Here is a 26162-nt window from a genome sequence, read left to right on the forward strand (position 1 = left end):
TCGTGTCCTGTTGCCTGATACATTCAGTTTCTTCGTGTCCTGTTACCTGATACGTTCAGGTTTTTCTTCGTGTCCTGTTGCCTGATACGTTCAGGTTTTCTTCATGTCCTGTTGCCTGATACGTTCAGGTTTTCTTCGTGTCCTGTGGCCTGATATGTTCAGGGTTACTCCGTGTCCTCTTGCCTGTTACGTTCAAGTTTTCGTTATGTGCTCTCGCTCTTCGTGTCCTTTGTCCTGATACCTTCAGGTCCTTTTTTGTCCTGTTGCCTGATCTGCTCGTTTGTTTCGTCAATCCAAGTCCTTTTCCTTTGTCTACTCACGCCACTCACGTCAACCTCCTCTCCTACTGTCCTGTCACACTTCTTGTCTTCTGCCTCATAAGTGTACCTATCACAGTCAGTTCATGCTTATTTACCGGTCACGCTCGGGTCCTGTTGCTCTCCGTTTGCCATCACGCACGGGTCATGTCACCTCACTGCCTGCCACACTGGTAAATTGCACGCTGGCATCCAGTTGGGGCTTCGTCACCAGAGGCGTCTCGGCCCTCGGTCTTGTTTACAGGGCCCAACGTTTCTAAATCACCTGTCACGCCAGCACATGTTTTTCACTACCTGATACGCTCAGGCCACTTTGTTTTTCATGGTTCCTTCAGGTCTTGTCCTTCCGTCGCCTGGAACCGTTCAGGTTATTTCCACGTTTCTTCTGCCTGACACGTTCGGGTCAGTTTCTTTGGCCCTGGGCATGCTTTCTGTCCACTCATCACGGCACCTGGCATGTGCCACTCGTCTACACAGCACCATCTTTCATCTCCTTCAGAACCAACTCCTGGCGCACCCTGGGTCTCCAATCCGATCATTCTGCACCGTCTATTGTTTTTTCGTAAATTCCTGACACGCTCAGGTTGTCATTTCTTTTCTCCTTATTCAGGTTTCATTCTTCCTGATCGTCATCTACGTAAGTTCCGTTTCAGAATATTTTTGGTGTACCTCTTCACGCAGGTACCAGTTAGTTTTCTTCCTCACTTACCGATCCCAGGTTCACGGGGTGTGAAGTTCTTTACCCTCTTCGCGGACATACCCGGCCTTTTCGATTGCGCCCAGTGTTTCCATTTAAATTCCATCCTAACCCTTCTTGGCTCCAGGTAAGTTACAAAAAATAAATAAAAAATCTTGGTATTGCATGGGGTTTGTCAGTTCACTTCAGATCCTCCCAACAGGGTCTGGCTCGAACGGTGTGCCCATATTCAGTGGTATCATGTCCCACGTGTCCGACATTGAAGACTCGATGTCTATCCCGGAGTCAGCGATCTCCGAAGCAGCCAGCCGTGCTTCTTACAGACATTGGACTATCCCTAGGTTGGTCACGGAACTCAAAAAGAAGGGGATCCGCCACTCTGCATCAGCACGAAAGGCCGAGCTGTACCGTCTGCTCTTTCCCAAATCACCCAGGGCTCCCGAACCACCCGGAGCCTCCGAAGACCTGGTCTCCATGTCTACCATTCAACTATCCCTGACCCAACTCCACGCAACCATCAATAACTTGGCGTCTTCAATGTCGCACATCGATTCCAGGCTCTAGGCCGTCGAGAACAAGATTTCCACGTCTCCTCCTCCCCCAGAACCCGAAGCCGTTCCTTCCACTCCCGACATCGCCCCCGCTTTCTTCGTGCCAGAGAATATCAGGCGTGATATTCTGGCAGGAAAGGACATCAACTTAGCCGCCATCCTGATCTCCACCCACGACACAGTCGAAAACCGGACAATTGCCTGCGGTGATGTATCGGTGGTGCTCAGGTCTAAAGATGTCCGCCTCAATAGGAAGCTTACCATCCCCCGAATTCATGCTGACCTTCAGCCTGTACCGTGACATCGTGTGCTCCATGCATCCCCACCGCAGGGAGGAACTAGACACGTACCTGTACAGGATCACCGAGTTAGGGTACAAAAACGGAGGCTCCGCCTTCTACGAATACCATTGGTCATTTTCCGCAAAGACAGCTGCTGCGTTCCTCCAATACCAGCACGTCACCAACTGGGCTGTCTTGGACATGGAGCTTTTTTGCAGGCATTTTGCCGGCCAGAAAGCCCCAGCTTGCTCCGGCTGCCAATCAGTCCTCCATTCTTCCGAATGGTGCCCCCATGTCTCCAACCCACCCACTGTTACTCTCCCTCCTCCAACAGCACCATGACCCCAGTTTGGTCCTGTTTCTCAAACAGGGTTTTTCCGAGGGTTTCCATACAGGGTTAGTCACCCTTCGGCAGGTCACTCATGAATGCCCCGACCTTCTCTCATCTCTGGCGGACCCCGTGGCGGTGGACGAATTGTTGGAGGCTGAATTGCAGAAAGGATTCATGATTGGTCCATTTGCCGAATCTCCTTTCCTTGTGTACCGGGTCAGCCCCATAGGCCTAGTTGTCAAGAAATCTTCAAATAAAAAAAGATTAATCTACGACCTGTCTGCTCCTCATGCATCCAGCACCCCCAGCCTAAATTCTCTGGTCCCGTCGGACGAATTCTCGATGCAGTATTCTTCTCTGGACGAGGCCATAGAGCTCATCTTACAGGTCGGGGCAGGAGCTTGGTTATCGAAGGCTGACATTTCTGATGCCTTCAAGTTGCTGCCAATTCTGCCTCACCTGTGGAAGTTCTATGGCGTCAAATGGAGGGCAAAGTATTATTTTGCCACCCGCTTGACGTTCGGGTCAAAGAGCAGCCCCTGGCTCTTTGATCAGTTCGCCCAGGCACTTCACTGGATTCTGGTCAACCATGCTCATTGTCCAAGGGTGATCCATTACTTGGACGACTTCTTGCTCATCGAGCAGGCCGAACACGTCCCGGACAGGCTGGACAGCCTCCTCAGCCTGTTCAGTCGCCTGAACGTCCCAGTGGCCCCATCAAAGGTTGAGGGCCCCTCCAGGGTAATCACCTTTTTAGGTATCACCCTGGACACCGTCAAGATGGAGGCCAGCCTTCCCCTGGACAAGTTAATTAGGCTAAAGGACTCAGTGGCCAGGCTCGTGGGTACCCGCACGGTGTCAAAGTTGGAACTCCAATCGTTGTTGGGGTCTTTCAACTTTGCCGCCAGGATCATGATCGTTCACCTCCAGCCTACTCAGACTCCTCCCAACAGCCTCAGATCAGCATGCCCTCATCCACCTCGGACGCGATGCGTTGGCGGATCTGGCCATGTGGTCAGTTTTTTTGTCCAGCTGGAACGGCATCTCCCTCTTTGTTCCCCAGTGGAACGATGCCTCCCCCTTGGTGTTTTCCGATGCTGCCGCATCCCTCGGTTTCGGGGCCATCTGCGGGGACCAATGGTTTGCGGGCCAGTATGTTTCATGACGGACAACCAAGCGGTTGTCGACATCTTCGCCAGGGGTAGGTCCAGCTCCCCCAAGGTCATGCGTCTAGTTCGCAAACTCACCTGGCTATCTTTGCAACACAACTTCCATGTCATCTGCAGGCACATAGAGGGCAAAAAGAACACCGCAGCCGATGCCCTGTCCCGTTTAAACTTTAATTTATTTTTTCAGGTCATGCCAGGAGCACGGAGAGTCGGAATCGAACCTCCAGGGTTCGAAGCCCTGATCATGGACTAGATGAGTACATTTCCGCAGCCCACGGTCTCATCCGCAAGTCGCTCTCGGCTTATTCTGCCCGGAACTATCTAACGGGGTGGAACACCTTCAGACGGTTTTCACGCCTTCATCCTAGGGGGGACAGGGATAAAGTCTCCTTCGTCCTGGCTTTTTTGGCGTACTGCCACAAAGAGCTCCGGTTATCCCACAACACCATCAGACTTTACTTAGCGGGCATCCAGCATCACCACATGATCAATCATCCCAGTCATATCTCCCTCTTTTCTTCCCAGGTGGTTAAGGCAGTCTTGAGAGGCATCCAGAAACTCTCCTCTCCGTCCACTCCCACCAGACAACCGGTCACAGGGGATTTATTTCAAAAAATTTCTGCCGCCCTAGATGGTAGTCCTTTTGGCCCATTTAAAAGTTTGATCCTCAAAGCTGCCCTCTACCTCAGCTTCTATGGGTTTCTTAGGCCTGGGGAGTTCTGCTGCACCTCAGCCCAAAACTTAGGGCCAGCAATTAATCAGCTTCACCGTAGTCTCGACCGCTTCATTTTTCTCCTACCTTCCTCTAAAACCTCCCAAGTCGGTCCACCGGATCGAGTACTTCAATTCCTTCAACCCTTGGTGCCCAGTGGCAGTGTTCAACCAACTGCTCTCCACTCTCCGTGACAGAAACCCTGACAGTCCCTTACTGCCATTTCCCGTACGCTCACTGTCTTCTGCACAGTTCATCAGACACATTTGCACTCTAGCTTCGGGTCTAGGGTTTCACGCTGCCTCCATATCCGGGCATTCTTTCCGAATGGGGGCCGCGTCCGCAGCTTCCAAACACGGCGTCCCAGCTCACATCATACGGAAGATGGGACGGTGGCAATCTTCATGTTTTTCCCGTTACATCCCACATCCACGGGTCGAGATCGCCAAAGCTTTTTCCAGTCTGGTTCTGTAAATTCTCAATCAATAAACTGCCTAAATTCATGTTTTGCCCCCTTTTCTGGCTTACCCGCGTACATGGCTAAAGGCACACCACTAGCCAAGTTAGGTTCAACCGTGTCCAGTTTCTCTTACCTTCATCCAGCACTCCCCCGGAGCCTTGACCACAAGTACAGCAGGCTGGATTTCCAGCCTGCATTTGTGGGAGGGGCATAGGGTACTTATCCTGCCGCACGGCCTCTCCAAGGTGTCGGCATCGCGTGGTACCCCACCCTACCCTCCCTCATTTCCAGTCTCATTCCAAGCTCAGACTCCTTGGGTTTGCCCCCTTTTCTGGCTTACCCACGTACATGGCTAAAGGCACACCACTAGCCAAGTTAGGTTCAACCGTGTCCAGTTTCTCTTACCTTCATCCAGCACTCCCCCCGGAGCCTTGACCACAAATATATATATATATATATATATATATATATATATATATATATATATATATATATATATATATATAAGATTAGTGTATATACGTATATCCCATATACACACACATATGTGTTTGTTTTGTATATAGAAGGATTAGTTATTATATTTTTTATAGTATAGATATAGCAGGTAAATAATGTTAACATTTGTTAACATTATCTTTAATTAGAGAGAGAATCAGTTTGGTATGTTGTTTAGGTAGTTCGGGTTCCATAGAGACCAATATTTTTTTATTTTACTCAAGGATAGTGAATATAATGCGTATTTAAAGGGGTTGTCCGGGTTCTGATCTGAACCCGGACATTCCCTTATTTTCACCCCGGCAGCATCCCTGAGGCTAGCATCGGAGTATCTCATGCTCAGATGCGCTCCCTTGCCCTGCGCTAGATCGCACAGGGCACGGGCTCTTTTGTTTATCATAACACACTGCAGTGTGTTCGGTGACGTCACCGGCTCTGATGGGCGGGCTTTAGCGCTGCCCTAGCCGTTTTACTGGCAGCCTCATGGAGAGCCCAGTACGTCACCGGAACTCCTAAAAATGCCTTTGTCCTGCACGATTTAGCGCAGAGCAAAGGAGAGCATCGGAGCATGAACTGCTCCGATGCTCAAGTCAGGTGGCTGCCTGGGTGTAAATGGAGGTATGTCCGGGTTCAGCTCTGAACCCGGACAACCCCTTTAACTTATATGTTGCATGCGTGTGAGACCGATGTCCATATTTCCGTGATGGTAGGAATTTCTGGGCTTTTCCATTTTTGTGCTATGAGGCTTCATCCGACTAGTATTATATGGGATCCCACTGTTTTAGTATGTCGTGGGATAGGTTGATTTGGTAGGAAACATAAGGCAAAGTCTGGAGATAGTTGAATATTTGTATGTAGCATTCTGTTTAGCTTTTCAAATACCATTTTCTAAAAAGTCTGAATTTTTGGACATGTCCACCATAGATGTAGATAGGTTCCTTGGGCTCCACAATTTTTCCAGCATAGATCAGAGTAGATGGGATCCATATGGTTTAGTTTTACCTGTGTTAGGTGCCATCTCAGAAGTATTTTTCGTGACAGGTTCACAGTGGTGCATTCCTTTTGGATATTTCATAGTACAGTTGAACGCAGATTTCCAATTTTTGGGAGAATAGGTTGTTCCTAGGTCTTTTTCCCATTGTAGTGGATATTTATTTTTTTAACTTCACTATTGTTAATATCAACATAGAAGTTAAAAATACCTTTCTTTATAGGATTTTGAGTAGAAAAGAATGTAAATGCAGATTTAGGAAAAATGTATCTGGATTTGGGAAAAGGCATGTCAGATTTTTTTTATATTTGTAGAAGTCTGTTTTAGGTAACTGATATTGGGAAGCTAAATGGGGGAATGATTATAATTTGTGTTGGTTATTTAGGTGGGTTAAGTCTTTAATTCTTTTTATTTTGTTTTTTTCCCTGTTAGAAAGGTTGATATCTGGACAAATTGTTTTGATATATTTAATTGGTGGTAGTTGTATGTTAATTTTATTAGATATGGGGTATTTATTAATATAATTTTCCCAAGTAGTTTGTGTGGCCTTATCCTTAAGGCTACTTTCACACTGCTGTTTCTGGGTCCGCCTGTGAGATCCGTTTCAAGGCTCTCACAAGCGGCCCAAAACGGATCAGTTTAGCCCCAATGCATTCTGAATGGATAAGGATCCGTTCAGAATGCATCAGTTTGGCGATGCAGAGCCAAACTGATCCGTCCTGACTTACAATTCAAGTAAATGGGGACAGATCCGTTTACATTGACACAATATGGTGCAATTGTAAACTGATCCGTCCCTCATTGACTTTCAATGTAAGTCAGGACGGATCCGTTTGACTTACACTTAGACTTATCCATCTGTGCAGATACCAGACGGATCCGCACCTAAACGCAGGTGTGAAAGTAGCCTAAAGTGGGTTTGTGTTGTTCCTTTCTTTGTGGTTTTGAGTATACTGATGGGGTCTGATTTCAAAAATTTTCTTCTATCTGAGCCCAGTGTCTTTTTTCAGTTTCAGAATTGTTTTGTTTGGTCTAGTAGTGTTGCTTTATAGTAGTTCTTTATATTCGGTAGTCCCATGCCTCCCATTTTCCAGTGTTGTGTCATAGTTTCTAAGTTAGTTCTAGGTTTTTTTATTTGTCCATATAAATTTGGAAATTTCATTTTGTAGAGTAGTAAAAAAAGGAATTTTTGATTGGGATGGCAATCGTCCGGAATGTATATAGGATAGAAGGGAGAATGAACATTTTGACTATAGCTATTTTGCCAGCCCAGGATAGTTGTATTTTATTGTATGTGAGTCATTTTTAAGATATAGAGCAGGGATGCTCAACCTGCGGCCCTCCAGCTGTTGTAAAACTACAACTCCCACCATGCCCTGCTGTAGGCTGATAGCTGTAGGCTGTCCGGGAATGATGGGAGTTGTAGTTTTGCAACAGCTGGAGGGCCGCAGGTTGAGCATGCCTGGTATAGAGGATAGTAAGGGGTTATAGTTTTCTTTATATAGATTTTGACTAGTGGATGTGATATATATTCCTAGATATTTAAGTTTTTTGTTATTCCATTGAGAATGATGCGGTTAATTCCAGTTGTGTTTTTTGAGGAATGTTTATGTTTAATATTTGTGATTTATTTTGTAATATGAAATCCTATTACAATAGGATAGAGTGGTTTGTAGTGTATTAAGCGAAATATTGGGATTTTTTTGTGTTAATATTATGTCGTCAGCGTATAATGTAATTTTGTGTTCTCTTGTACCTATTTTAATACCTATTATTTGTGAGTTTATACGAATTGTTTCTGCTAGGGGTTGCATTAGTAATGCAAAAATTTAAAGGAGAGAGGGGGCATCCTTGTATTGTTCCATTGCTAATATTGAAAGATTCTGAAAGATAGGCCTCATGCACACGGCCATTGTTTGGGTCCGCATCCGAGACGCTGTTTTTGCGGCTTGGATGCGGACCCATTCACTTCAATGGGGCCGCAAAAGATGCGGACAGCACTCCGTCTGCTGTCCGCATCCGTTGCACCGTTCCGTGGCCCCGCAAAAAAAATGAAGCATGTCCTATTCTTGTCCGTTTTGCGGACAAGAATAGGCATGTCTACAATGGGCCACCCGTTCTGTTCCGCAAATTGCGGAAGGCACACGGGTGGCTTCCGTTTTTTGCGGAGACGCGGTTTGCGGACCGCAAAAAATGGCACGGCTGTGTGCATGAGGCCATAACCGGAGGAATAGACTTTTCCTGAGGGATTGGAATATAATGGTGGAATTTATGTGGTCAGTGAATCCAAATTTGTGTAATACAGATTCTAGATAGCCGCAGTGTATCCTGTCGAATGCTTTTTCAGAGTCTAAGCCGCAGTGTATCCTGTCGAATGCTATTTCAGAGTCTAAGCCGCAGTGTATCCTGTCGAATGCTTTTTCAGAGTCTAATAATAGGAAGAAGGAAGGGATATTTAGTGTTTTACAATGTTGTATGAGGTTTAATATTCTACGTGTGGCGTCAAAGGTTTCTCAACCTTTAATAAAACCTACTTGGTTTTGGTTTATTATCAAGGGAAGAATATTAAGTAACCTATTTGCTATAATTTTTGCATATATTTTAATGTCCGTGTTTAATATAGAAATTGGGTGAAAGTTAGATGGTGTAGTACAAGCATGTCAAACTCAAAGGCTAACATGGGCCAAAAAAAATAAAATTTAAGTTTATGTGGGCCGCATCAAAAAAAATAAAAAATTTTTACAATATAATGCAGACGGATCCGTTCTGAACGGATCCACCGTCTGCATTATATGAGCGGATCCGTCTCAGACGGATCCGCTCTGAACGCAAGTGTGAAAGTAGCCTTAGGGGCGAGAACCTGGGATCTTTCATCCCTTTTCCTATTCACCCTGATAGATCTCTATCAGGGTGAATAGGACTTCACACTGTCCCTGCTGCTCTGTGCCTTGTGCACACAGCATCAGGGATGTTACCATGGCAACCAGGGCTTCTGTAGCGTCCTGGCTGCCATGGTAACTGATCGGAGCCCCAGGCTTACACAGCTGGGGCTCTGATCAGAAGCTGCCACTGCACCACCAATGAGGGGGAGGGGAGAGGTCCCTGTGGCCACTGCCACCAATGATTTTAGTACTGGGGGGGTTGAGAGGGGCTGGCGCACTGTGCCACCAATGATTTTAATGGGATGGGGGGTTGAGGGGGGCACACTGCACCACCAATGATAAATTTCCCCTTTATACAGGAGGCTGGTACTGGCAGATCAGCAGTTAACCCCTCAGGTGCGGCATCTAAGGGGTTAACTGCCTCTGATCGCAGCTCCCTGTCAGCGGCAGGGTGACGGCAATGCGATTCTGCTGCCGGCACCCGCCTCCTGTATTGTGTTAAAGACTGACTCTTACTATCAGGCCACACAGAGCGGCGCCCAGCGATGTCTCAGCACTCACCATTAGTTCGCCGCTCCGTTCGCCTGCAGTGCTCCATTACTGTCTCCTCTCCTGCTCCACATGCTGCTGATTACTATCGGAGCGATGGGAGGAGACATCAGCTTCACTAGTGGGCGTTCCTTCTTCCTGGCTGTAGCGCTGTCCAATCGCAGCGCAGGGAGAAGGAACGCCCACTAGTGAAGCTGATGTCTCCTCCCATCGCTCCGATAGTAATCAGCAGGAGAGGAGACAGTAATGGGGCACTGCGGGCGAACGGAGCGGCGCCCAGGACTAATGGTGAGTGCTGAGACATCGCTGGGCGCCGCTCTGTGTGGGAAATGGGAATAGTCCTATCATTGGTGGCTCAGTGCGCCCGCCCCTCCTCCGCCCCTCTCTCCTCATTGGTGGCGCAGTGCGCCCGCCCCTCCTCCGCCCCTCTCTCCTCATTGGTGGCGCAGTGCGCCCGCCCCTCCTCCCCCCCTCTCTTCTCATTGGTGGCAGCGGCGGCGGCAGCAGCACAGGGGGGAGGGAGGACAGCTTCCTTCTCCCCGTGCTGCTGAGAGAACATGAGCGCGCCGATAGCAGCGCTCATGTTCAGAGATACTAGACTGCTGGGCCGCAAAGATATTCATTGCGGGCCGCATGCGGCCCGCGGGCCGCATGTTTGACACCCATGGTGTAGTAGGTTCTTTTCCTGCTTTGGGTAGGGTTATGATTGTAGCTGTTAAAGGGAATCTGTCACCTAGTTTGAGCATATTAAATTGTTAACATAGCAATGTTCAATAAAGTACTTTCATTCCAGCAAGGGTCTTCTTTCTTTTTTTCAAGTTTTCATTTTGATCAAAAAGCGATTTTTCAAATATGCTAATTAAGCTTCAAGGTGCCCAGAGGGGCGTTATTCCTCTCCTCTAGTGCCCAGTAACGCCCCCTGCAGTGCCCAGCCGGCCTTTATTTCAAGCCCAGCTTGCCTCCTCATAAATGAATTTACTCTGACATCTGAGCTGAACGTCACCGCCCCCTCCGCTACGTCATGTAATTTATTCACCCCCACGATCCTTGCGTCCTCCTTTTTTTCCCCAGAAATCTCGCTCAGCCGCAGTATCGCCGACTGCCTGCGCCTGTACAATACTACGGCTCCTGAGGCAACAGCTCTCTGATTACGTCACTGGGCTCGGCGCATGCCCAGTGACACTATTGAGGCTGTTGCCCTCAGGAGCCGTAGTATCGTACCGGCGCAGGCAGTCGGTGATACTGCGGCAGCGCAAGATTTCTGGGGAAAGAAGGAGGACGCAAGGATCGTGGGGTGAAAAAATTACATGACGTAGCAGAGGGGGCGGTGACGTTCGGCTCCGATGTCAGAGTAAATTCATTTATGAGGAGGCAAGCTGGGCTTGAAATAAAGGCCGGCTGGGCACTGCAGGGGGGCGTTACTGGGCACTAGAGGAGAGAAATAACGCCCCTCTGGGCACCTTGAAGCTTAATTAGCATATTTGAAAAATCGCTTTTTGATCAAAATGAAAATTTGAATAAAAGAAAGAAGACCCTTGCTGGAATGAAGGTACTTTATTGAACATTGCTATGTTAACAGTTTAATATGCTCAAACTAGGTGACAGATTCCCTTTAACAATTCTTTTGGGAAGGATTTTATTTCAGCGGCTAAATTAAATATTGTTTCTAAATTGGGTGTTAATTCTTCTGCGAATATTTTATATTATCTATTAGTGAGGCCATCTGGTCCTGGTGATTTGCCTAGTTTTAATTGTTTAATAGCATTTAGGATTTCTGTTTTATTGAATGGCGTATTTATATAGTTGAGTTGTTCATTTATTTTTGTAAAATTTATGGGGGAATTTTTTATAGTATTTTTTTAAAGTGCATCATGGCACTTACTGTAGTTATACACAGCACTCATTAGGTAAATGTCTCTGATAACCCTCAAGCTGACTTGACAATGCATGATTTTTGTTTCTGGTACTCCATTAAAGGGGTCGTGGAAGAAGCGTGGCTTATTTTGCTACACTGTTTTCGTAGCTCCCATTCACTACAATGGCTTCTGTGAGCCCAGACACCTGGAGCTTGCGCTTAGTCCCGTCTTGCCGCAGAAACACTGAGATGGGACAGACCCTTTAAAAGGAATCTGTCACCAAGTGTATGCTGCCCTGAGGGCAGCATAAAGCAGTGTCAGACCCGGATTCCATAGGTGTATAATTTACTGGATGTCTTACTGTGGTTTTCATAAAGTCACCCTTTATCAGCCGCACAGCAAGTCCTCGAATTTCATGCCGCCAATCTGCAGGAAGTGGGGAGGGCAAACCATAGCTCATCAGCATATAAGACTACAGCCTCAGCTCCCACTATGGCTGCTGAAGTGATTTTATTAAATCTACAGCAAGACATCTAGTAACTGATACAGCGATATAATGTTGGTTTCATTGGGCAGCATACTTCTGATGACAGGATTTTCTTTTAAAGGAGACCCAGTTAAGGACCCCCTAACCACCACATGTCAAACTCATTGGTCTGTAATTCAAAGATGACTTGTCACCTCTCCTGACATGTCAGTTCTAGTAACTACTTGTACTACCCATGAAATTGCAATTGTGGATCATCATTTCTTGTACAGTATGTCTGTGTTGTACCATACTTCTATTATTCCTCCTAGAATTTTCTAAATGAATTGCCATCATTCTGCAGTAAAGGTACAGCTGATTGTGTTCCTCTACAGTCTGACACTGTACAATCATTGCTGTCAGTGTCAGACTGTTCAGGGACACACAGCCCCCAACTGGTAACAACTAGTTGAATCTTTATTGCAGACTTCTGAAATTCTAGCAGGAAGAATAGAGGAATGGCACAACAGAGTTAAATGAAAATATGCGCCAGAAGTTGTACATGAGGAATGCAAGTAGTTACTAAAACATACATGTTAGGAGAAGTGACAAGTCCTCTTTAAGGATTACATTAGAATACACATACTTATTGGGGTACAATTGCTGATACTGGTGTACTGCAGAGTGGTATGCTAGAAAATATCAGAAAAATATTGGCTCAGTTGCACTTGGTTCATCTTGAAAGTACACAACAGAAACAACAGCAGTGTTGTAGGCCTGTAATGTATGTCACATGAATCTGATTTTTGCTAGATGTACACCCTACGTATTAATATATTTGTTGTACCATTTATTTTCTATCTGACTTTCTATATGTGTTATACCACGTCTTTGCCAATAACAAGAAAAATGTGGGATAACCAACTCATTAGATGCATTTGATTTAAAGCAAAATGATCAGCATTCAAAGTTCTGCTGTGTCAGACACATCCTTATCAGTGTGTGAGTTATGCAGGGTTTACACTGCCAGATTCTCGGGCAGATTATTAGGGACAAACGTTCATACGAATGCTTGTTCTCAATAATCTACCTGTCTAAAGGTGACGAAGATCATGCGATGAACGAGCTAAATGCTTGTTCATCGGGTAAAGCAGCCGTTTGTATGGACACCTCCTCTGTGAGCTCCAAGTCCCACCCCCAAATAATTTATTTGACCCAGATGCTTGGATCTGTCTCCAAATAGTACTCCTGAATGAGCTATGAAATATATACAATACAGTGCACTGATGATACATGCTTAGAATACCAAATAATGACCCATTAGAATGTCAGCTGCAGTTCCCCATATGTCTCTATATATCAATGACAGCCATATTGTTCCTATAGCATATGCCACCATATTACCCCTGGTGTCTACCACCACACTGTCCTGTAAAATACAGTCTGCAGCCAAAGAAGCCTTGTTCATTGTCCCTAAATCTCAATTTTGTTCTGGAGGATTCTTTGAGGAAACCAGAAAGACGTCTGATCTGTGAAAGCAGCAACCGCGGATTGTGTTTGCAGCATGCTGGACGCTTTTCTGTCAACTGGTTTATTCTTTTCAATGATGCCCTGGTTCATGCCCAGGTGAGCGATTTTCTTTATTAATTTTTTTGTGAAATATGCAGATCTCTTTAAAAAGCTAGATTATTAAAGGCAACCTGTGACCATGAAAATGTAATTTAAGTTATAGGCAGCATGTTATATAGCAGGAGGAGTTGAGCAGATTGATATATGGTTTTATGGGAAAAGATTCAGCAAGACTTTTTTATTTGTTTAAATTTGTGCTCACTCTGAGCTTTGACATCATGGAGGCGGTCCTATCAGTGACTGACAGCCTTCCCTCTATGACTGTGTCTACAGCTATAGCTGTCAATCACTGATAGGACCGCCTCCTGGACTTCACAGCCCAGAATGAGCAGGAATATAAATGAATGAAATACAAGTTTTACTAAATCTTTTCCAACAAAAACTATATATGAATCTGCTCAGCTCCTTCTGCTCTAAAACATACTGCCTGCAGCTCAGACACCATGTTCAACATGACAGGTCCCCTTTAAAGGGGTTTTCAAGGACTTTGAGGACTTATTATTTGGAAAGGTCATAAATATAAGATAGGGGTCCAACACCCAACACTGCTAATGATCAGCTGCTAGCAAGAGCCACAGCACCTGAAACTAGCATAGTGTATGGTGCTGTATGCAGACAGCTCTGTACACAGTGTGGAGGCCGTGCCAGTTTCCTGCAGCTCATCTACCATTTACTAGAATGGCGGCTATGCTGCAGTAACCCAGCATAGCCACTTCACAGTGTACTGAGCTGTCTACTTCTGTGCTTTCAGCGCCATACACTGTTAGTTTTAGTGGCTGTGGCTCCTGCGGTGCAGGGTGTCGGACCTAAGTCGATCTGATATATATGACCTGTTCTAGGGAGAAGTCATCAAAGTCTTGGAAAACTCCTTTAAAGGGGTTATCCCACTTTCTGTTTTGCGTTCTGTGGCTGCTCTCTCCTCTTGGCAGACTGCTCAGTCAGGGGGCGTTGACCTTCCTATTGCATGGCAGCCAAATCAGCGCTCTGCTGATATAATCCCCCTGCCGCGTGTGTCTGAGCCGGGAGTGGCAGAGGCGCACAGAGAGACCGCTATTGCACTGACTTTACAGCTGAAGAAACGACAGGATGAACGGGGTTTGACTGCGTATGCGCGAGGAATAAACTTACGAAGGGAGGCAAGAGATTGACCACGCATGCGCGATCCCATGAAGCTGGCCATCCAGCCTACAAGAAGACAGAGGAGGACACTACGCAAGCGCGGCCATCATGGTAGTGTCGCGGCGGTGGTCGTAACCATTGTCAACAACATGTACACAACTCAGAGGAAGAAATGCAAATAGAGAGGAAAGGAGGAGGAATCGATTAAAACATGTATTTAGTAAATTGCATGTGATGGGATAAACAGCACAAAAATGTAAACTTCATTACATGGGATAACCCCTTTAAAGGGAACCTGTCACCTGGATTTTGGGTATAGAGCTGAGGACATGGGTTGCTAGACGGCCGCTAGCACATCCGCAATATCCAGTCCCCATAGCTCTGTGTGCTTTTATTATGTAAAAAAACCCGATTTGATACATATGCAAATTAACCTGAGATGAGTCCTGTCCCTGACTCATCTCACGTACAGGACTCATCTCAGGTTAATTTGCATATGTATCAAATCGTTTTTTTTACACAATAAAAGCACACCGCGCTATGGGGACTGGGTATTGCAGATGTGCTAGCGGCCATCTAGCAGCCCATGTCCTCATCTCTATACCCAAAATCCAGGTGACAGGTTCCCTTTAAGACTCCTGTCAGAGCTAAATAATTGTTAGGGATGAGAAGTACTCGGGAATAATTCTAGTTTTATTTTTAAGAGCAGCAGATGCTATATACCATCAGTAGTCAGTTCTTGTGTATTTTTCTTACTCCATGCTATCCGCTCTTTCTGCAGTTCTCCACACATCATATTTTTCAACTTTCTACGCTGTGGACGGAGCCTATATCTGAAGACGTTGCCGGAATGTGGGTATTGTTGCAAAAATCTGTGTTTTGTATTCTAAAAATGAGCGTGACATCGGTTTGTTTTACTGAAGCAGCCTCCTCTGGGATGTTAAGTGGCACTGCTTCGATTTTGGCCTCTGTCCACATATCTACTTAACGTTTCATTTCGTGATCAGGTGATCAGTTTTATATTTTAAGCTCCACATTGGTAACTAAAGTAAATCTGTCAGAAAAATGCTTTAAAATGAGATATATTCAGAATGTTAACCAAAGCACAGTTGTTTATTTTTTTAGATTTTTTTTTTTTTAGATTTTGGGCAATGTCATTCATCAGGATTGAGGATAACTATTATGCTGGATTATTATCTGGAACAAACCTTACTACAAATGCTTGTTGCAGCTGATGAACGAGCAAAATACTAGTTTATCGGGTACAATGATCAAATTTTTCTGTGCGAACAGCAATCTGCTGCTCAGAATCAATCTGTGTGAGAACAAGTGACGACAGTAGCCATCGCATATCCCCATACAGTGGAAGTAATTGCTGCATGTAACTGCAGCTCTTTACTTCCATTGATGAGCAGGCAGTTATCAGGAAGGAACCGTTTTCTTATAGTTGCCTGCCAGGTCAGGCTGTGTAAATCCAGGATTAGATTGGTGGGGGCCTACAGTTGCTCATGAGAGCAGGAATCCCATACACTGCTCTGCTATTTCCAGCAGGTCCCTTAGAGATGAAATGAATGGCAGTGCACATGCTCCACTTGTCACTCATGGTGTACAGAGCCCCCTTTCTTGTGACTGGTGCCCAGCAGTTAGGTCCTCCACTGATCTAACAGTTATCCCCTATCCTTGAGATTACTTGAATACCCATTTAAATCTTTAATGGAGTGATTTCATGTAAATGGATACATATCAGAAATTATAATCAAATGACGTGGCTCACACTGCACACAAAGGGAATTGGTGGGTGCACTATCTGTTTGGGAACCCAAACTGCCAAAAGGAAAAAATAGGTAAATATCAATAAGCACACCACCTACTGGAAAGATATGTCAGACCACCTTTGGAATATTAAACTATATTACCAAATTACCGTATATACGAAATTAACTAATATATTAAAATAATGCTAAAAAAAACATACTATGAGCGAGGTCTAATTATCAGGAATTTTGAACATTTATGATATCCTAGGAATCCAACATTTATTGCCCTTTTCAGCGGCATCATTGGACTTTTATGTGAGAAGTTTTTAGGAATGAAATGGATTAGAACAAGTAACTATTGTGTTATGTGAACTAGGGTTGTTGCGGGTATCGAAATTTCGATACCCAATCGATACTTTTGTCCTGGTATCGATACGATACCGGGATTTCCATTTTTTCGATACTGGGCTGCGCAGTCTAGTATCTCTGAACATGCCAGAATGCGATCAGATCTCCGTCCGGACCCCTTTAGCGCTCCACCAATGCTGGATCCTTAGAGCTCTGGCAAGGAACAGCCTGCTGGATCTCTTTAACGCTAGTGTGAAAATAGCCATAGAAGGTAAAGTACTCAAAAGGGAAATTTTTCTTTTTCCAGAAATGGTTTAAAGATCATAACCCCAGAAGAACAACTGACGTTGGTTGCTTTGTCCCCACAGGAAAAGGTATGAGATTGGTTGTATATTCGTTATAGACCTTTGAGTTCAGTAGGAAATAAAAAATTTGGGGGTCATTTATCAAACTGGAATGAAGTAGAACTGGCTTAGTTGCCCATAGCAACCAGTCAGATTCCACTTTTCATTTTCCAAAGGAGCTGTCAAAAATGAAAAGTGGAATCTGGTTGCTATGGGCAACTAAGCCAGTTCTACTTTACACCAGTTAGATAAATGATCCAATTTGTTTGCATAATGCATTAAGTATGGCTTGCATGTAAGTGCTGGATGATTACCAATGTAGCCAAAATGACTATAAATTAGTTTTTGTTATTTAAAAAACATACATAATGTTACAAATTAAAGAATTGATTTACAAAAAATTCCAGCATCAGAAATAGTGCACTTTTCTCTGCAGACCAAGTGGCTTAGAGCAATAAGCCAGGCAGTGGACCAAGCTCTACGAGGGGTTTATGAGCCTTCACCTACCACCATTGGAAGTACTATAAGACAGGATCCTCCTCTATCGCGTAGTGCCAAATACACCTTTTACAAGGATGCACGACTAAAAGATGGTACATATGAGGGCCGTTGGATAAGTGGAAAGCCAAATGGCAGGTATGTCTTTGGATCTGACCAGATTATTTATGTTCTCTCCATACCTGCATGGGAATCATCAGTTTGAAGAGGCCGTAGCGCTTCGGGGAGGGCAGCAGCCTCTTTACAGCTTACCAAGTACTGCATTGTCCATTGGATAGTGGCTGTGCCTGATATTGCAGCTCAGCCCCATTTACTTGAATGAGAATGAGTTGCACCTAGTCCATGTGACCAGTGAACGTGATGTGTCTGGTCTAGGAAGTGCTGGGAATCAGACCCCCACCGATCAGATACTGATGACCTGTCCCATCGTCTGTTTCCGACCCCAAACCACTCCCATACAGCTTAGCAGCAGGTTGTGGGGTTGTCATACCCCAGCGATTTCATATTGATTGATTGACTTATTCTAGGAATAAGTGATCAGTTGTTAAATCCTGGGGAACCCCTTTAATGTGTCTGGGCATTTCCACTTCTCATTTTTTTTAACATTAATTTATAACACTGAATGGGAAATTCGATGGTCAAACCTGGACCATCGCTGTTGTGATATATATATCCCTAAAGGGGTTATCCCACATTGTTTCTTATGTGGCCGAATTTCTGGTCCACCTCCCCCTGCATTCAGTGGTTGACTGACATGCTTAGTAGCTTTCCTGCTTTTCTCGCCCATATTCATTGGGGGACACAGCAACCATGGGTATAGCTATGTCCTCTAGGAGGCGTTGACACTAGTAAAAGCTGTTAGCTGCTCCCCTGGCAGCTATACCCCCTCCAGCCTGGAGAGAGAGCTTCCGTTTTTTTCTAGTGTCAATAGGAGGCAAGACCTCCCTGCTCTACAGGAAAGGTACTGAAGATTTTTTTATTTTCATTTATTTTTTTCTCTTCTTTTAGGTGGGAAACAGTGGTCGCCTCGCCTCCCTGTTCTCCCGGGGGGAGCACGACAGCAGTGGTTCGCCACGCTGCCTCCTCCCCCCACAAGAAGACAAGGTGGACCACGGCAGCCTCGCTACCTGCATCCCGCCAGCCAAGGGGTCACCCGTCCAAATCCCTCTTCCAGCTTCCTGCCACTACGGTGCCATTAACTGAAGGGGTGACCCTGCTGGAGAAGAGGAAGGGTGAAGATGGCGGCTGGACAGAAAAGTAAATGCCTGCTTCAGGCCATCGACCCAACCCTCTGCCCGCCCGCCGCTCAACCTCTCTTGCAAGGGGTTAATCCACGTGCCGTCCGACTAGCAGCAGCAGCGTTTTATTTATCAGCAACAGCACATGTGTCTCCCTGGAGGGCGATTCACTTAGCGTATCCTTCTTCCGTCCAAAACAGGTCTCAAAGGTGTTTTTCCTCACCATAATGATTTTTCGGCGGTGGTTTCCCAGGCTTGGGATCACCCAGACATGCGTTTTTCCGCCCACAAAAAACTGAACATCCTATATCCTTTTCCAGCGGACTGCGTTTCTACGTGGACATCCCCTCCTAAGGTGGACCCACCTGTAGCACGGCTAGCCAAAAATACGGCTATTCCTATAGCCAATGGATCCTCCCTTCAGTCCGCTGAAGATCGTCGGATGGAATCCTTGACGAAGTCCCTCTTTGCAGTGACTGGGTCAGCCCTTAGGCCCGTGTTCGCCTCCGCGTGGGTGGCAAAGGCAAGTGGGGCAGCCAGCTGGACCAGAACTTAGTATCCGAGGCCCCTGCTCAGGACCTCCGATCTTTGGCGCAGCTGATCATTCAGGCAGGGAAGTTCCTCTGCGAGGCGTTCCTGGACGCTGGTGCCCTCATTGCGCGCTTTTCGCGCTTGCAGTCACCTTACGCCGCGAGCTTTGGCTGAAGGTGTGGGCAGCGGACGCGACTTCCAAGCGTTCTTTAGTCGGTCTCCCCTTTGCTGGCACTTGTCTCTTTGGTTCTCGTCTGGTTGAAATTATTTCTGAGGCCATGGGTGGCAAGAGCACCCATCTCCCACAGCCTAGGGCCAAGCGGGCCTCTCACGTTAGGTTCCTCACGTGACAGACCTTTTCGTCGATTCGATAGTTCCCGCCCCGCACCGAGTTCCTCCGCTGGGGGCGGCGGCTTTCCTTCCCAGGATCGACGCAAAAAAAGTCCTTTCAGGCACAGCCCTCCTGGCGTCCCAGACCTCAGGCCGCTCGACCCCCTGCGGCTAAGCAGGCCTCGGCCTGAAGGTGTGCCCCTGCCTAACAGGGTGGGGGGCCGCCTCCTCCTCTTCCAGGATGTCTGGTGGGCCCACGTGTCTGACGCTTGGGCGCTCGAGATTGTATCCTCGGGATACCTGATCGAGTTCCTGTCTCTTCCCCCAGACACGTTTTTTCAATCCCGTCTTCTCCCAGGCCATTCAGTCCCTCCTGGAACGGGGAGACATCTCTCTCGTTTCCCCAGCAGAAAGGTTCAAGGGGTTCTATTCGAAACTTTTTGTGGTCCCCAAAAAGGAGGGCTCGGTGTGCCCAATCCTGGACCTCAAACTGCTGAACAACTTCCTTCGCCTCCAGCGGTTTCAGATGGAATCCCTTTGTTCCGTAATTGCTTCTCTGGAGGAGGGGGAATTCCTTTCGGCCATAGATATCCAGGACGCATACCTCCACATCCCCATCGCGCGGAGTCACCAGCTCTTCCTGAGGTTCGCGATAGGAGACTGTCATTTCCAGTTTGTCGCCCTCCCGTTCGGGCTGGCAACTGCGCCTCGGGTCTTCACAAAGATTCTGGCCCCTCTTCTCGCCCTGCTCCGTTCCAGAGGCATCTTCCTTATGTCTTATCTGGACGACATCCTCGTCAAGGCCTCCTCCTTTGCTCAGGCATCAAACAGCGTACAGATCACTCTGGAAGCCCTGGCTTGCTTCGGGTGGTTGGTCAACCTGCAGAAGTCATCTCTGACACCCTCCAGACAATTGGTTTTCCTGGGTATGCTTATGGACATGGACGCGGCACGGATTCGCCTTCTCCCGGACAAGCGACTGGCCTTGCACCGTTCCGTGAGGATCCTTCTCGACTGCAGACTTCCGTCCATTCGACTCTGCATGAGCACGTTAGGGAAGATGGTAGCCTGTTGTGAGGCGATTCCCTTTGCCCAGTTCCACTCTCACACGTTCTAGAGAGCGATCCTGTCCTCCTGGGACAAATCTTCCGAGAGCCTGGACCATCTTATCTGTCTCTGCACTCAGGTACGGTCGTCCCTTTGTTGGTGGCTGTCTGTTCCGGTTCTGGGAAGGTCCTTCCTTCCGATCTCCTGGACGGTTGTTACCACCGACGCCAGTCTACTGGGTTGGGGAGGGGTGTTCCCTCCCAGGACAGTCCAAGGCACATGGTCTCGGTCGGAGTCCAAGCTCCCGATCAATATCCTGGAACTCAGGGCGATTCTTCTGTCCCTCCGGCACTGGACCCACCTCTTGAAGGGTCGCCCAGTCAGAGTCCAGTCGGACAACGCCACGGCTGTGGCGTACATCAACCACCAGGGGGGAACACGCAGCCTCGCGGTGATGCAGGAATCTGCCGAGATCTTACGGTGGGCAGAGGCCCATGTACCGGCAATTTCAGCGATCTACATCCTGGGTGTGGAGAACTGGACTGCGGACTTCCTCAGCAGGACCACGATAGATCCGGGCGAGTGGTCCCTTCACCCGGAAGTATTCGAGGCGATCTGTCTCCGTTGGGGTCGCCCCGATGTGGACTTGATGGCCTCAAGGCTCAATCTGAAGCTTCCCACCTTCCTTTCCCGCGCAAGAAATCCGGAAGCTTGCGGCGTGGACGCCCTGATCTCCTCTTGGCAGGGGTTCTCCCCCCTCTGTGGTTTCCCCCTCCTGCCCAGGGTTCTACGGAAAATCAGGATGGAGGGCATTCCGACAATCCTCGTCGCCCCAAATTGGCACCGTCGCGCGTGGTACGCCGACCTCTTTCTCCTTCTGGGAGACGTTCCTTGTTCACTGACGCTCAGAGATGACCTGCTTTCGCAGGGACCGATCTTCCACCAGCATTTAAGGTCTCTTCGTTTAATGGCGTGGCCATTGAAACCGCCATTCTGAAGCGAAGAGGTTTTTTGGTGGATGTTATCCGCACTATGATTCAGGCTAGGAAGCCTGCTTCTTCCAGGATCTATTACAGGACCTGGAGGTCCTTCCTGGGTTTCTGTAAAAACCGAAACATTCCTCCTCTTCGTTTTTCTCTCCACACGGTCCTGTCCTTTCTTCAATCAGGGTTGGACCTTGGTTTGAGCCTTAGCTCTTTGAAGGGTCAGGTCTCGGCGCTTTCAATTTTTTTCCAGCGCCCTCTGGCCCCCCTCGGGCCTGTAAGGACTTTTCTTCAGGGAGTGGCACATACGGTTCCTCCGTACCGTCCTCCTTTACCGTTTTTTGGGATCTAAATTTAGTCCTCTTAGCGCTCCAGGCTTCCCCCTTTGAGCCTCTGCGGGAGATTTCTCTCCGACTCCTGTCCTGGAAGGTGGTTTTCCTTGTGGCTATCACTTCCATCAGACTGGTGTCTGAAATGGCGGCCCTTTCTTGTAGAGAACCCTTCCTGGTTCTTCATAAGGATAAAGCGGTTCTCCGGCCTGTTCCTTCCATATCAACGAGGAAATTGTCCTTCCCTCTCTGTGTCCCTCTCCTTCACACCCTAAGGAAAGGGAGTTGCATCACTTGGATGTTGCTAGAGCTCTCAAGATCTATTTAGCATCCTCCGCTCCCTTCCGCTCCCTTTTTGTCATTCCGGAGGGTCCTCGCAAGGGATTGGCGGTCTCCAAGGTGGCAATCGCACGTTGGATTCGGGCTGCAATTGCGAAGGCTTACCGCGCCCGGGACAGGGTTCCGCCCTTAGGTGTCACGGCTCACTCGACCAGAGCGGTGGGCGCATCTTGGGCTCGGAGGAATCGCGCTTCGGCTGCACAGTTGTGTAAGGCGGCTACTTGGTCCTCCTTACATACATTCACAAAATTTTACCAGGTGCATACTTCTGCATCGGCGGACGCTGCCTTGGGCCGCATGGTCTTGCAGGCGGCAGTTTCCTAGATGCCTGCAGGGACGCTAGTTTTCATGGGGTTGTGGTTTTTCCCTCCCTGTGGACTGCTTTTGGACGTCCCACGGTTCCTGTGTCCCCCAATGAATATAGACGAGAAAAGGAGATTTTTGTATTACTTACCAGTAAAATCGCTTTCTCGCTCTTCATTGGGGGACACAGCACTAGTATTGTTGTTCAACCACAGCTGTGGCTGTTTCTGGTTAGAACCCCTTTGGGTCTTTTGGCATGGTTAGTGTTCCATGTTTTTTCTTTGGTTGGCTTGCTTCTCCTACTGCTTGTACACAAACTGAAGCTCTCTCTCCTGGCTGGAGGGGGTATAGCGGCCAAGGGAGGAGCTAACAGCTTTTACTAGTGTCAACGCCTCCTAGAGGACATAGCTATACCCACGGTTCCTGTGTCCCCCAATGAAGAGCGAGAAAGAGATTTTACTGGTAAGTTATACAAAAATCTCCTTTCTCCTCTCAGAGCCCATATAGTGATCTACAGAGTGAAATCTCTGGTGCTGTTTGTGAGGGACTATTTTCTATGCAGAGGAGGAAGGGGTTAACAAGAGTGGGATTGCAGATACTTAAATACTTGCTGTTCACAAGCAGAAAAGGAAGTGAATAGTGTTGAGCGAACTTGTGTTTTAAAGTTCGGCGTACAAAGTTCGGGTTATATTCCTTGGTAGCGGAATCCATATCGGAATTCTTAGAAAACCCGAACATTGTACGCCGAACTTGAAAACACAAGTTCGCTCATCCCTAGAAATGAGAAGTCCTCCAGATAATGGAGCACATTTACCATCGTGTCTGCTACTGTTTTCATGAGTAAAAAACCTTATTTTTTTAAGTCTCATTTACCAACTGATTTTGCACCTGTTTTGTAGACATTTGCGCCACTCCACTCCAGGGCTGGCATTCTTTCTGTCTCTATTTTGAGTGGTGAGTTGCGCCACATTTTGCCTAGTTTCATGGAGACATTCGCCTAATTTCAGCTCACTTGCGCTACATTTTCATGCACATACTAATTAGACCAGTCTTAGTGAATTTGAATCTGTCTTACAACAAAAAACAACAACCACTAGATGGCAGACTTAAACCAAAAAAGAAAAATCTGATTTAAAGAGAACCTTTCACCGGTCCTGACATTATCATGTAAATAGCTGTCAGTGTAGGGCATACTGAAGGTATGTGAGATAGCTTACTATTTTCCCTATGCGCTGCTCCGCTCCCCTGCTGTGCCCTCTGTTTTGGTTTCCCGCCTGGTATGTAAATTCATACCATCTGTACAGGGAGGAGCAGATGGCCCTGTTTTTCCCCCCAAAAAAACTGAGAAACAGGGTCGTCTCCTCCTTCCTGTACCGATGGTATGAAAATACATACCAGGAAGGGAAACCAGAACGGGGGCACAGCGGGCGAACGGAGCAGCGCATAGGGAAAATCTCACATGCCTTCAGTATGTCCTACACAGCCAGCTCATTATATAGTAATGTCAGGACCGGTGAAGGTCCTCTTTAATAAGGGATAACAAATGAGGTGCAAATTGTAGACTGAGGTTGCCAATACACCTGTACTCCAAAACAAGGCGAGCTTACTAAATGTGCCAAAGTGAGTAAGGTCTCTTTTTGACGTGTTTTGTGTGGAAATAGCGCTCCATGTGAAGAGAAAGAAACAGCCAGGATCAGGTAAGTGCAGGTACCCCCCCCCCCCCCCCCCCCAACTGGTTATCACCCCTCTGTACCCTTACTGCAGACTGATAGCAATGCATTCATAACTTCTGGTTGAAATAATAAAGGAATGGCACAACATACAGACATAAGAATAGATGCTCCATGCATGTATCCCTTAAAATGGGCATATGAGGAGCGGTGAAAGGTCCTCTTTTGTATAGCTGTATAAATTGACCTTCAGTGACTTGTATTTTTGACATAGTTTTGAGTTTGCATCATGGATCTAGAGTTCAAAGATATGACGTGTTACTGCCAGATGTTTCTGATAATCCCTATTACTTTTTCTAGGGGGGTATTGAGCTGGCCAGATGGAAGAATATACTCTGGTGAATTTCGGAATGGCTTAGAGGATGGGTAAGTGATATGGTTATTACGGTAAATACCGGTAACTGCAGAAAAAGTGCTAATTGTTTGCTGACATCTGTAGTTTTGCACAAAAATTGCTAATTAATTAATAATAATTACTATTCTTTTTCCCTTGGAAAGAAAGGCTCAGATTACTAAAAGAGGAAATTATTCAAAGTTCATCATTTGCTTGTTACAAGACCATGGTATTTTCTCTTCACAGGTATGGAGAGTATATAACTCCAAACAAAGCCTTAAAAAAGAATGACCGCTATCTTGGGAATTGGAAAGATGGCAAAATGTGTGGTCAAGGCACTTTCTGGTAAGATCCAACATTGTTAACAAAAAGTAATTCTGATTGTATTTCCACCACCATCAAAAACAAAGGTTTTTTTCAGGTATGCAAATGGAGAAGTATATGAAGGTTGCTTTCAGGATAATAACCGGCATGGGCACGGGCTTCTTCGCAGTGGCAAGTTGACTTCCTCATCACCTAGTATGTTTATTGGACAGTGGGTAATGGATAAGAAGACTGGTTATGGAGTCTTTGATGATATCACAAGGTAATTGACCACCTTGTTATTCAATGCATATTTTTTTTTTTGGCGGGGAATAATCTGTATGTACGTTCTATAGTCGATCTCTGTATTAGGGCTGTTTCACACGAGTGAGTCTATTGTGGGAATCATGCACCATGTGTGAGCATGATCTTCTGTTCTGGACTTGCAGGAGTGCACACCATTATCCTCATAATGCTATGTGCCTCTGCTTGACCTTACTTTTACAGAATCATAGTAACATAAAGCTGTCACTATGATCCTGTAGAAGTAACGTCAAGCAGAGGCACATAGCATGATAAATCGTGATAATGTCCTGCGCTCCTGCAAGTCCAGAATGGGAGGATCACGCTCACACACTATGAAGCTGCACATAAACAAACCTTCTCTTCAGCAGATTTTCCGATCGTTAAGATCTGCAGCTAATTTTATGTCTCTGGTCACAGCTAGCAGCCCTTGAATGTCTGTTTTGATAGGAATGGCAATTCAATAGAGGTGTATGGTTTATCTTCTTTTATGTCATTTTTTTTTTCTGGACAGAAAAAGCATAATAGACTACACTATTCTGTCTGGCAAAAAATCCAGCTGGGGTACATGTGAATACTGATTTCTGGTATTCAAATATATAACCTAAAAGAGGGCTAAAATGGTGTCCATTGTGTAGCAGATATGGTGGTGCATTGTGGCTTCTGTTTATAACCATGTATATGTGAACAGAGCCTAAAATGTTAAAGGGTTTATCAGAGGCAGGCCAGATACACACAAGTGATTTGAATGTGAGGATCTTGCAGCGTGTGTCAGTGAGAGATACCGCTCTGGCCTCTCCTTCTCTGACAGGATGGCACAGCATTATACTGATTTATAGGCCAGTGCCGATGATCCAATCCTTTCAAGACCATTGAGGCCAGTGATTGGCTGCAGTGGTTATGTGCGGTATATGGGTGCATCACCACTGCATCTAGG

At 46.6% G+C, this 26162-nt stretch overlaps 1 protein-coding gene across 3 annotated transcripts in view; it reads left to right on the forward strand.

Annotated features, from left to right (window-relative positions):
- ALS2 (alsin Rho guanine nucleotide exchange factor ALS2) overlaps positions 1-26162 on the forward strand; it is a 134932-nt gene that overhangs the window by 65481 nt on the left and 43289 nt on the right. For all 3 annotated transcript variants that reach the window (XM_040439653.1, XM_040439654.1, XM_040439656.1), the window contains exons 15-21: positions 13258-13386; positions 15290-15360; positions 16921-16987; positions 17394-17593; positions 24586-24651; positions 24866-24964; positions 25041-25205. In XM_040439653.1, the coding sequence (XP_040295587.1) occupies positions 13258-13386; positions 15290-15360; positions 16921-16987; positions 17394-17593; positions 24586-24651; positions 24866-24964; positions 25041-25205 (797 nt within the window). The remainder of the gene's footprint in view (positions 1-13257; positions 13387-15289; positions 15361-16920; positions 16988-17393; positions 17594-24585; positions 24652-24865; positions 24965-25040; positions 25206-26162) is intronic.

Source organism: Bufo bufo, chromosome 7, assembly GCF_905171765.1.
Source record: "Bufo bufo chromosome 7, aBufBuf1.1, whole genome shotgun sequence".
Taxonomy (NCBI): Eukaryota; Metazoa; Chordata; class Amphibia; order Anura; family Bufonidae; genus Bufo; species Bufo bufo.